Raw genomic sequence first — 12,794 nt, forward strand, 5'->3', positions numbered from 1 at the left:
CAGCTCTGTGTGTGTGGGGGGGCGGGGGGGTGCAGGGAACTCAAGGCAGGACAGTGACTTGCAGGGGTGGTGGTGAGGCCCAGCTGGAGGCCGATGTCTGAGCAGGCTGAGCTCAGCCAGCCAGGGTGAGCGAGACCTAGTTCTCCCCACACAGCACTTCTTGAGTTCTGGAAAACTAGCCAGCTTGGTGAACCTCTGCAGTTGTAGCTGGGTCACTAGCACACTCTCTGGAAAGGACAGAAAGGAAAAAAACCTCAAATTTAGACTAGCAGAGAATGTGGGGGACCTCAGCATACAGGCTTTATGTCTAAATACTCACAACGTGGCCACAAGGCGCTCCTTTTATAAGAGGCTGAGGCTGTCCCCAGCAGCTCTTGATGTCCTGGAAGGAGGAGCTGAAGAAGCAACTTGAATTTATGGAGCATTTCCTGCTAAGTGCACTTTACTACAGTGGGCATACTGCACCCTCCCAGCAGGGAGAGGGTAGGCATTCCCTTCAGAGGCTCGGAAACGTGTCACCTGGTCACAGGCACGCTCCACACACCTTGTCGAGTTTTCTCCTGTAAAGTCTAAATGCCTGCTCCTCTCTGCAGAGGGGGGCCTGGTGGCACAGTGGCTGTTTGAACTCCCCAGCTTCACAAGACAAAGAGGTGGCAGTGTGCTCCAGTAGATTTACACTGTGGGCCCCCGTGACGATTTAAGTGAGGTAAGGGTTGTGCTGGCTTACAACCGAGTCCGCTGCAGATCTGCAAACACCTCGCTTACCAGGTTCTCCAACACTGGAAAGTATGTTTTGAGAAGAGCTTGTGATTCTTTGGAATGTGCTGTGGGGTTGAGGAGACATCTGTCAGCCAGGCCTAGATGTAGACTCTTCAATGTGGTGAAAAGACACGGCCTGCAGGCCTTATACGGTCACTCTGAATGGGAACTGCCTGTCGGGGTTAAGGGAGATGACCCAGCCTGCTGAGGGGGCCAAGTGAGCAGAACTGAATGGTGGTCCTGCTTTGTGGTTCAGCTGAGAAGGTGGGTGGTGCAGGGGCAGAGGCGGCCGCATGAGGACCAGGCTCAGGCCTGGATTGTCCTTGATGCCTGTGACCATGTTACGCTAGTGACTGGCCCTGCCCAAGGGTAAAGCAGGGATATAGGGAGAGGGCTACCTGGGGGGTGGCGGGGGCTGAGTGTTTGAGGGTCGGGAACTCCTAGGTCTCCCGGCTTCCCCCCAGCTCCCACCCCTGGCCCTAGAGCAGCTCTCAAGTCAGTCTGTAGCGACTGTCTTGTCACCCCTTTGGGAGAGTTTTAGAACTAAAATAAAGGGGTATCTACACATCTTTCAAAGGACTCTACTGGTCTCTGGAGTCCCTTGGAGGTGTAAACGGTTAACCTGCTTGGCTGCCTGCTGAAAAGCCTCAAAAGAAATGTATGGCAATTTGCTTTTAACAAATCAGAGCATGGTTCTCTGATGCACATGGGTTACTCTTCCAAGTCCTCGGGAACACAGTTCTGACGCACTCAGGCCACCATGAATGAGCCAAATAAGGTGGCACCTGGCTTCCCTGGATCTCCAGTGTAGGGGCTTTTCGGTTCTCTGAGCCCCACACTGCATTTCCTCCAGAGGCCTGTCATTGTGACTTCTGGGTATCCAGATCCTATGAGAACAGGTGTTGTTGCCGCGTACCATCAAGTCTGAGCCGGGTCACGGCTGACTCTCCAGAGGCAGTAGATTGCACGGAAGACTGCACATCTTTCACTCGTGGAGCAACTGGTGGATTCAAACCACATACTTTTGGATTGGCAGCATAACACTTTACCACTAAGCCACTAGAGCTCCTTTATAATAATAATAAAAAAATAATAATAATGTGGTAATTATTATGCGAAGCTATCTAGAAGGGGAAGAGGGCCAAATTCCAGCTCACGAGAGCTCTTAGGAAACCCAGGTCCAGCAGTTTGAACAATTGTTTTCTCTGCAAAATTATCTTCCAAATGCGACACACACACACACCCACCCCGGAGGGTCAGCAGGAATTGGTGGAAAACAACTCGGAGGAAGCACAGCTGTTCCCTCTGAGGAGCGCACGTGGGGGAAGCCAGGCCGCAGAAGAGGGGGTGTTCCTTCAACACAAAGCATTCCTTTGGTTTGAGCCATCTGAACCCACGGAGCTGCAGCGTCCCCGTGGGGACATGACTTAACCAGGGGCGGGAAGGGCCTCCTCACATATGGCCCGGTGTGCACATCCTCCGAAGGAAACCCTGCTCCAATGTTTGCTAAAGCTCCCGCATCCACCCCTATCTCCCCCAGACAAACACCCCAAGACAGCCATCTGATAGGATGTGTTTATATTTACATGGTACATCTTAAAGCAATGGCTACATTGGTCATACATATTAGAAACCATAAAAAAAAGTTAAGAACTAAAATGTACATCATACACTTGTATATATACTTTTTTTTTACACAGAGGTAAAAAGGCTTATTATAAAAAAATCAATACACCAGGGTTTTTAGTATACAGGTAAAGAATGAATTCTGCTTCAGGCACTTTAATTTGTTAATGTGAGCAAATAGCTGGGGTTGGTCGGGGGTGGGGGGCTTCCAAACAGAACATCTTTTGGTTAATGTTTTGTTACCACAGATACAAAAATAAAATCTGAATAATTTCTCTCCAATGATTGACGTCAGTATGGCAAAGCTGACCGGGAAAATTACTACACACTGTTCAGCTGCAGTGTGGTGACTAGAGAGATCTATTTACATAAATGTCCCCATGTCTGTCCTTGTGCCCTTAACCGCTGCCTTCACAGAACCTTAAAGGGTACGTGGAGGAGTGAGAGTCACTAGCCTAATTCTCACGAGGGGTGGAGGAGGACACAGGGTGAACAGAGACAGGAATGAGGGCTAAATAAAAAGACGACAAACAACAAGCAGCTGGTGTATGTGTACTTGGTGAAATAAATAGGGACACTTGAACTGAGACGGAACAAAACATACATTAGTGTTGTGCTTTGTAAGGAGACCTGGAGGAAGTACCTCGAGGCAGAAAGCTGCTGGCTGGAGGTGTTCTAGGTACTCTCCCTGCCCGGGAGCCACTCTCGTTCCATCGACCCACACCCACAGCTCTCTGCTCCTTTTCTAAGACCGGAAGGCCCAGACCAGGAACTCCAGCAAACGGACCATCTATCAACTAAATCAGAAGCACACTGGGTATTTACACCGATTAGCTGACTAAAGCACTGTGATGGGCTCCCAGGCGAGCTGAAAACATTCCCACGAAGGTTAAGCATGGCTAGCCTGTTCCCAAGACGATTGGCAGACCGGAAAAAGGAAAAAAAAAAAAAAAAAAAGAAGTCCCTTTCCTTGAAGGCTGATGTCCTGTGTGCAATAAAGAAGGGGAGGGGGAGGGGAGAGGCAGGCCGGGCCATGCCCGCAGCCGGCGAGTCACCATGGTCGTGGTCGGAAGAAGAGCCAGCGCTGGCATGCCTGGCCCCCGGGCTCCCCACAGGTTCTGATTGTACTATGCTGGGTTTACGTAACCACGCTTCACTTCTCATCTTTCTTCAACAAGAAAATTTGGCTTTTCCTTGTAATAGATTAGAAAAATACTCTTTTTCCAGCTAATTAGAAGCCTCCTACATGGTAAGGTGACAGGCAGAACCAGTCTGCCTGCCTACCTGTGCACCCAACGTGGCAAGTCAAGGTCTGGAGTTGCAGGAGAAAGACACTTAGGCATTAGGAGGGTTTAATATATATATATATATATGGCCTTGTTTTTCCCCAAGTAAAGAAGTTGGTGACATGACATTGAGTCTAAAACAAATCCTCACAAACAAAATGGAACCTACCACTCTTGACAAATTTATGACATTTAAAATCCCCCCTCCCATAAATAGTCTATAAAATAGTAGTCACGGCAGGGAAGTGCGTAGTTTGATCACCACAATCTTAGTGTTTCTCACCTGGAACCTGTTTGTGGTGCGATGGTTTTGTGTTCACGTGGACTATTTGGTTTGCAAAACATGGAGCGGGATTTCCTAAATTAGTGTTTTATTCGAATATTGCTTAACATTTAGAAGTGGTGGAACACAGTTTTTTAAAAAAGTTCTGTTTTAGGGGTACCTCGGGAGGCTTGTAAAAGCTCAGGTGGCACAGTGGTTAAGCGCTTGGTGGTCTGAATCGCGGGTAGCTTCACAGGAGGAAGACCCCGCGACCCCTGCTCCCCTATTACAGCCTAGGAGACCCTCCGGGGCAGCCCTGTTCTGCCCTCCAGGGTTCACTGGGAGTCCCGGCGACTCAACAGCAACAGGTTTGGTTTCCTTTTATTTTTTTTAGGGAGGCTTTGTAGAAACCTTGGATCCCTTTCTAGCCCTGGTCCAAAAGAATGCAATGCTGTTGAAGGAATTTTCCTGATTCCCGCAAATTATTCTGAAGTTAAGGCTCAATTCTCAGTCGTTTCACGGATTCAATGTTTTGCATCAGTGAATAATCTCAGGAGTTTTTATGGGGTGTGGGGGAGGCGGGCGGTCTGTGGGCAGAAAATGGACTAAAGACAGAAGAAACAGTAGCTTAGGTGGGAAGTTTGGCTTCAGAACAGTAAAGGCGGTATTGATCTGTGATACAAGTCGGTGAACTAGCTCACTTCCGATTCCTAATAACTGTAGGTTGAAATACTTCTGGTACGTTTCAGCCTCCTGACATCACGCTCTGCAGGAACTGAGGCTAAGGCAAGAGGCACACTGAACCAGGAGAAGCGGAGTCTCACGCTGCTCCTTCCAAGTTCAGCTACAAAACCCACCGCCACTGGGCTGTCTGGACTGCAGACTCCTTTGAACTGGGAGAGGTGGGGAGCTAAGACCAGAAATAAACACATGTATAAGACATTTAGCTTGATTACAGGTTGTTAATAATACACAGAGTCTCTCCAAGGGTTCCTTGCCATCGAACACTGTGGTGGGTGTGTGGTGGTGGGGTGACTGATGTATGTGGACGGCCAGGCCAGGGGCCCCCAGGCTGGAATGGCGCCTCGGGTACCTGGGAGCGGGGCCTCTGCTCTTTTTGTTCCTCTGAGGGGAAGGGACAGGATGGAGAGCCAAGTTCTCGGTGGCTGTGGAGGGAGGTGGGGGGAGGAGGCTGAGTCATACGGCCGCTTTGTGCTTCCCACCGCAGCACCTGCACATCACCCCACAGTGGTAGCAGGCCCGAAGGGGCAGGTAACAGCACATACAGGGGGCCAAGAAAGACAAGGCAATAAGGGCCATCCACCGGAGGCAAAACTTCTCGTCGCTGGTGTCGCACGAGCAAGGGTCTGTGTAGTCCCCCTCGGGGTCCGACATACAGTGATAGAGCATGCTGTCCGCGCACCACATACAGCTCGCCCGGCGGATGCAAGTTCTCACGGGGTCGGGCGCGTCCTGGCAGTGGCCCCTGCGGTTCTCCTCGTGGTTGAACATGTCCCTGCAGTAGACGCACCGGGAGCGCTCGCCGTCCTCCCTGCGTCGCCGGGACTTGCCCCTGGACGGCTGCGTCTTGATCACGCTGCCCCCGCGGCCCTTGCCGCCGTCCTCCCCGAGCCCGTAGTCCGACGAGTCCACGTACGGGTAGTTGTAGTCGTGCTTGGGCACCTCTCCCTTGGCGAAGCGCACGTACGAGTCCGCGTCCTCCGCCGGGTCCAGGTACTTGCCCCGGACCGGGGCGTGACGGTAGTCCTCGTAGCCGGTCATCCAGATCTTGTCCCGGGGGTTGATGCGCACGATCTCCTCGTCATCGTCCGGGAAACTGACCTGGCGGTAGGGCCTCTGAATCGGCTGCCAGGAAAGAAGACACAGCGCTTTACAGAGTGACCCCCCAAAAACCCCCCACGGCCCCCATTCGCCAAGATGGACCTTTCACCTAAAACCAGACACCTTGTGAAGAAACTGACCCAGCCCAGAACTAGCTGAGCAATCTCAGAGGTCAGAGGTGGGCTTCAAGAAACCAAATAAATGAGCGGGGAGGGACACCTTCCAGGCTGTGCCAAAGCAGAGCAGCAACAAGAGGCAAAATACAGCCTGAAAAACAGTCACTCAGCTGAACACCCCACATCACCAAGCAGGGCTGGCGGCTGATGAGTGTCACCCGTTTTTCTGTGGTGTAAGCCTGCGCTTTGGTTTTACGTAGACAGATGAGGAGAAGGCACTGTGTATTCTAACTGTGTATTTCACTGTGTCACCACAGAAAATGCATTCCTCATAGGGATCATGTTAAAAGAAAAAGCCACATGGAATCTGCTTAAGACAGAATGCAAAGGAATGTGAAGGACAAGAGAGCAGGTTCAGAAAGCGCACTTCCCGGGTTCAAATCCTGCCAGGATCTGAGTGACAGTGGGCGCCTAAGCTGGAACTGGAGCCTGAGCAGGTCCGGGCCACATGCCCTAGTCCTCAAACACAAACTGCCTTCTCCCTTAGCAGGAGAGAAGCTTCACCACAGTCACTCCTGTTGCTGCTGACAACAGGGAGCTCTGGGGGCCTAGTGGTTAAGGAGCTACACTGCCAGCTCAAAGCTAGGCAGTTCAAATCCACCAGCTGCTCTGCTGGTAAAAGATGGGTAATATCTCTGTGTGTGATTTACAGCCTAGAGGCCAGCTATGAATTGTTCTGACTCAATGGCACATTCACGATAACTACTACTTAAAACAGGTGCTGAGTAAAATATCTGTATCAATGTGTGTGAGCCTGCCCCGCAGACGGCAGATCAGTTGTGGGAGGCAGAGAAGTAGATCCTCACCTTTGAGGTCTCCTTGAGCATGAAGGATTTTTTAAGGCTGAGGATCCTGGCTCTGGTGTGAACCTAGGAGAGCTGAACCCTGACTACAGACTTTACTAGCAAGTTACAAAGACGCAGCTTTTCTGGCTACAAAACTGTGTAAAATTATAGCGAAAATGAAAAGAAAAACAATTTAAGTGGAATGCTGGTGTCCTTGTGTGGTATGGAATTTAAGTGTTGGACTACCAGTTGGTGGTTCAAACCCAACTAGGAGATAGGCCTGGAGATTGGCTACTGCAGGATCGGAGACATGAAAATCCCATAGAGCAGTTAGTTCTACTCTGCACACAGGGGCCACCAGGACATGATGCCAGTTACCAACGACAGGTTGGTCATCGGCACAGAGCCTGCCACCTCTTCCCATTAGTCAGTCACCATCATGTTTTTGGAGAATTTATCACGCAGTGGTGACTAGATTTATCCACCACCTCCTGCCAGTTCACGAGCCACCTGAGGTCAGGGCCCACAGCTGACTGGCCAACTTGGCTCTAATTCTTACTCAGATCCTTGACATTAGAGTTTTCATGGACTTTAGAGAAAGTAAAAATTTTGTGTTTCAAAACCAATCCTGGGAGTAGACACGCAGGCTTTGCTGATGTTTCACTCCGCATAGCAAGGAGGATTCCCATCTAGGACTACCTTAGTGCGATTTTTAGCAAAGAACATTTTCATAACAAAACAGGAAGCAGCAGCCATTGAAATCTAGCTTATGTTAAGAAACAAACCAGCCTCACTGCCCTGAGCTCCTCCGCTCTTGCTTAGACCACGCTGGTGGTCTCCTACCCGCCCCCAGGCCTGGTCCACACCCCTTGGTTTGGGACCCTGCTCTGAAGAGCAGCTGCTTGCTAAGTATTTGGTGAATCACGGAATTCCAGACTCCAGTTACTTGGTCCCATGCAAGACTGGGCCTGCAGGCCTGATGCCGGAGGCTCAATGGGGCCTGCAGGCCTGATGCCGGAGGCTCAATGGGGCCTGCAGGCCTGATGTTGGAGGCTCAATGGGGCCTGCAGGCCTGATGTGGAGGCTCAATGGGGCCTGCAGGCCTGATGTGGAGGCTCAATGGGGCCTGCAGGCCTGATGTTGGAGGCTCAGTGGGGCCTGCAGGCCTGATGCCGGAGGCTCAATGGGGCCTGCAGGCTTGATGTGGAGGCTCAATGGGGCCTGCAGGCCTGATGTTGGAGGCTCAGTGGGGCCTGCAGGCCTGATGTTGGAGGCTCAGTGGGGCCTGCAGGCCTGATGCCGGAGGCTCAGTGGGGCCTGCAGGCTTGATGTGGAGGCTCAATGGGGCCTGCAGGCCTGATGTGGAGGCTAAATGGGGCCTGCAGATCTGATGCTGGAGGCTTAAGCCAAGTGTGAGGAGAGGCTTCAACTGAGGCTGACTGAGCCTTGGGCCTCAGAAATCTCCGGAGATCTTCTTCTGAGGACAGGAAGGACAGTGCATCTACTACACTACGGGCAAACCTGGATTAGAATCTCTCTCCATTTCACTAAGCTCCAGTTTCCTCACCTGTAAACTGGGAAGGCCAACAACCTCCCTTGCATGGTAATTTTGAGGCTAAATAAGACAGAACATATAAAAAGCAGAGAGGCCTGGTACACAGAAAACTGTGTAAAAGGGGGGTTATGCCTGCCTTCGAGACGGGTTGGGGCACTGAGCTGAGTGGGAGGAAGCAGCCACCCTCTCCAGCTGCTTACCTGCTCGAGGTGATAGTGGTCTGGGGGGTACGAGTCATGGAGGTGGCCCAGAGTGTAAATCCTCCGGTGTTCACAGGACGTCGGAGAGGAGATTGTCCGAGTAGGCTGCTCCTTCTTCTGCGAGGAGTTAGAAGAACTGTCTGTGGCTGTCTGTTTGAAGGGAGGACATCAACAGTGAGTGAAAACAAAACCCCACACGTTAACCGTTAACACGCACGACTCAAATACACGCGGCATCTTACTAGACTGCCCCAAATCTTGAGTTTATGCTGGTCGTTAAAGAAAACAGCCTCTTGAAGGGTTAGTTTACCCAAACACGATGCGGCTAGCTCTAGGGCTAAAGGCAGGCCACAGCCAGACTTCCACTGAGTTGTTTTCTCAAATATGGGAGCAGGGACCAGGTTCGGGGAAGGAGTACTCAAGTTAGTCCAGAGTGGCTACCCCGTGTGTGGCCCTGCAAAATCCAAACCAAATGTAAGTGGGGCTAATCCCAGCCTGCAATGCCCTCAGAGAGAGGAATGCCTCTGGAGCAGCAAGAACTGGCTTTCCATGGAGAAAGTGTCATGTTTGGGGCTGGTGGCCACTGTACAATTGGATAGGGGGCCTGCAGAATAGGAGATGGGGGCCTGCAGACTTGCCGGGCGTGCCGGGGGAAGGTGCTGCCCAGGGGGCGTGCACAGCTGTGCTCCTAGCAGCCTCCATGACTGTGGCTGGGAGGTGACCAGCTGTCAGCGTGGACTGCAGCTCTGGTCACGGTGCCTCACCTGCCACCAGCACAGCACAGTGCCTCCTCCTTCACCTGAGACGTGAAGACACAGGTGGTGGATCCAGGTGATAAGACACTCACACTGCCCGCCCCCCCAGGTCAGGATCCACATGCTCCTAAGTTCTTACACGCAGAACCAACTGTCTTTAAAGCCAGGACCCCCAATGCCTCTTCCCTAGAAAGATGGATCTTTTCCTTTCCCCAGATTAAATAAAAGATTTTTATTTTTTTTTTAAAAAAACACCTCATTTCACATGCTTCTTGACATCATTTCATGAAGTATACACTAGTGCTGTCATGACAATTCCAACTCCTAGCGAGCCCCCGTGTGTCACAGCAGGCTCGGACTCCAGAGGGTTTCCAAAGAATCTTTATTTCTGAAGTAGACTGCCAGGCCTTTCTTCTGCTGCACTTCCGGGTAGACGCGTGCACCCAATCTTTCAGTTCACAGCCTGGCCGTAGCCATTCCACGTCAGCCTCCAGCCTGTACCAGGTGCGTGTTCTTGGCAGTGGCTGCTTGCCACCCTTCACGTCTCTTCTGCTTATCTGTCTACTCCATACAGTTTTGTTTTGCCTTAAATCCTCATGTGTTACGTGAGCTGTTAAAACATTTATGAAAATTCCTTTTCTCCTCCTCTCTCTCCCATTTATTACGTTGTAAATATTCAGAAAAATGAAGCATCAAGAGCTGCTGTGCACAGGGCTTGTGGAGATTAGTCCCAATATGAGTCTTCCAAGTACGAAGGTGTGCCCTACCTTTATACAAGCCTGCAGATAAGTGGGGTGCCACCTCCCTGCACGAAGGTCTCTAAAGATCTCAAACACCGTCTGAGTAAGGCCTTCAGTGTGACCTGAACCTCGAGTCACATTCCTACTCAATGCCCATCACCGTCATCAGCTTGTCATAAGAAGTCACCCCCGAGTCACACTTCACAGCACACCATCGGCCCTGCATTCTCAGAAACCCAGTCAGTAGGTACTGTCAACTGTGGGTTCGGCATTTGCCCACCCAATCTGCCCTGGTTCCTGGGCCCATGTCCAGGTTACCAACGTGTGACGTGGGGCACACCTATTGTTCTTGAGCCAATCAGCCACTTGATCTCTGATACACCCATTTTACCGCCCTGGTGCCCAATGGCCTCTCGACATCATGCCAAGTGCAAAGTCCCTCAGGTGTTCATCAGAGGGTTTCCAGTACGTCTCGATCTCACTGATTTATGAAGAAGCAAGAAGGCACATTAAACTCGAGAGGTGTGACCACAGCTCCCCACCCCCACAGCTGTCTGTGATGAGCTGGGGGGGGCACGTGGGGAGCTCCTGATGCCAGCCAGCCCCTTGGTGACTGAGTGGGCCAAGACCCTGTCAGTGACCCAGGCATGGCCCGATCTACGCTACTGGACAAATCCTACAAAGCAGCTGCAAAGTTAAACTATGGGGTGTCTCCAAGAATAGGAGGGGTGTTTCACCTCTGAGAATGCTTGTGGTTCTCCTGCAACAAGGCTCGTGGTTACCCATGAAGAATCCAGAAAAATGGCCCGCCCAATGGAGAATGTATGGACACAGACACGCAAGCACAACACAGATGCACAAGTAGAATCCTCACACCTCCCTGTCTGTGTGACAAGCTGCTTCCAAGCATTCCCACCTTCTCACCCAACAGCTTCACTGGGGTTTGGATCTCAGAATCTATTCAATGGCAATAGGGGTGGTTTTGTCCCCTGGTAGGTAGCTTTGAGCTGTTAACAGCTCAAGGGCAGACACAGGGTCGCTCTGAGAACGTCCGCACTTGGGGACCTCGGTTCCCAAAAGGGGCAGCTTCAAAGTGGGATTGCCAGCTTCCCGAAACGAGCCTTGGCCAGTGGAGGATCACTGTCACTAGCCACATGTGAGTGGAGTGGCCTTCCAGCACTGGGATGCAGGTAACAAGCTGCCCCTGGGAACGTGTCCTCCAATGAAAGTGTGCCGCAGACTCTGTGTGCAAGCCCATTATTAAAAAGAAGTCCAATTAAGAGATTAGCAACTTAATATGAGGCGATGAACTCAGGGGGGCATCCGAATCACTGCTCTGCAAATGACAAATTTTGGCCAAGTTCACGTCTAACTCCAGTTCTGACATCTGTTAACATGGGCTAAAATCTGCCTCAAGGGTGTAGCAAGAATGAAAGGCGGTTTACATTTTTCCATTTTCTACACAGAAAGGTATCTCACTGTGTACACTGATAAAGTACAAATATTTGATCAAATGCTTTTCTGGAGTTTTCTAAGGAAATCACTTCATGTGTAATAGTTTCCTTTCCAGCATCAATAGTCCCTCAGTATCTGAAGGGGACTGGTTCCAGGAAGGATGCTCTCTCTCCACCCTCAAGACTCAAAAATCCAGATATTCAAGTCCTTTATGCAAACTGGCACAGAACCTGCATATAACCTATGCACATCCTCCCATATATTAAACATCTCTCAATATCTAATACAATTGAAATACTATGTAAAAAGAGCTTCAAGCTTCCTCTTAGCCTTTTCAGAATTGTTTTGCCTATTTTTACGTAGAGGGTCGCTTGGATAACTCAGATGTTTCTCTCTGACAGTGGTGCCAAGAGAAAAAGATGGACAATCTCCTCCTGTGTGATTTACAGCCTCAGAAAACCCACTAGGGGTCCGTTATGAGTTGGTTCTGAACTGATGGAAATGAGCTGTCTTTTCAATTGGCAGTCGACTGAATGAATTAATGGATGCGGAACGGTGGGCTGGGAGAACCCACCTTTCTTAATATTTTCTGCAAGGCACTCCAACACAACACTGAAAGCAAGCAAGAACAGGTCTGCTTGTCCTGAACCCAATTTTAGTGGGACAATTTCTAATTATTAAACATGACATAATTAACACATGGATGGGGAGGAGATTGAAACTGTCAACAACTTCATCTTGCTTGGATCCACAATTAACACCTTTGGTTCAAGCAGTCAGAAAATAAGGAGACGCACTGCACTGGGAAAACCTGCAGTTGGGGACCCTTCTAAATTCTTGAGGAGTAGAGGTGTCAGTTTAAGGATGAAGATGCATCTGATTCAGGCCATGGTCTTTCCGATTACTAGCTGTGCATCTGAGACCTGGACAGTGAATAAGGATGACAGAAAAAGAATGATGTTTTTGAGCTGTGGTGCTGGAGAAGAGCACTAAACACTCCATGGACATCCAAGAAAACGAACAGATATGTCGTGGAGAGGGTGCAGCCGGCGTGCTCTTTGGAGACAAGGATGATGAGGCTTCACCTCACATATTCTGGACATACTGCTAGGAGGGGCTGTTCCTTGGAGAGGGACATGATGCTGGGAAGGGTGGAGGGTCGGCAAGGAAGAGGAAGGCCCTTAACCAAGTGGACTGACACGGTGACAGCTGCAATGGGCTCTTGGGTATCGGGAAGTGTGAGGGTGGCGCAGGGCAGGACTGGTTTCAGATCTTTCGTTTACAGGGTCGCAACGAGCTGCACTCAACTCGATGGCACCTAACAGCAACAATATGATGTTTTCAGTGCAGATG

General features: G+C 50.6%; 1 protein-coding gene across 1 annotated transcript in view; it reads right to left on the reverse strand.

The window, feature by feature from the left end:
• Window positions 1-5,130: 5,130 nt before the first annotated feature.
• SPRED2 (sprouty-related, EVH1 domain containing 2) overlaps window positions 5,131-12,794 on the reverse strand; it is a 157,030-nt gene continuing 149,366 nt past the window's right edge. Inside the window, exons 10-11 of the mRNA XM_006881035.1 lie at window positions 8,492-8,641; window positions 5,131-5,799 (exon numbers count right to left, since the gene is read on the reverse strand). Of these exons, the coding sequence (XP_006881097.1) occupies window positions 5,131-5,799; window positions 8,492-8,641 (819 nt within the window). The remainder of the gene's footprint in view (window positions 5,800-8,491; window positions 8,642-12,794) is intronic.

This window comes from Elephantulus edwardii, unplaced genomic scaffold, assembly GCF_000299155.1.
Source record: "Elephantulus edwardii isolate Elephantulus edwardi_28Jun2011 unplaced genomic scaffold, EleEdw1.0 scaffold00011, whole genome shotgun sequence".
Classification (NCBI taxonomy): Eukaryota; Metazoa; Chordata; class Mammalia; order Macroscelidea; family Macroscelididae; genus Elephantulus; species Elephantulus edwardii.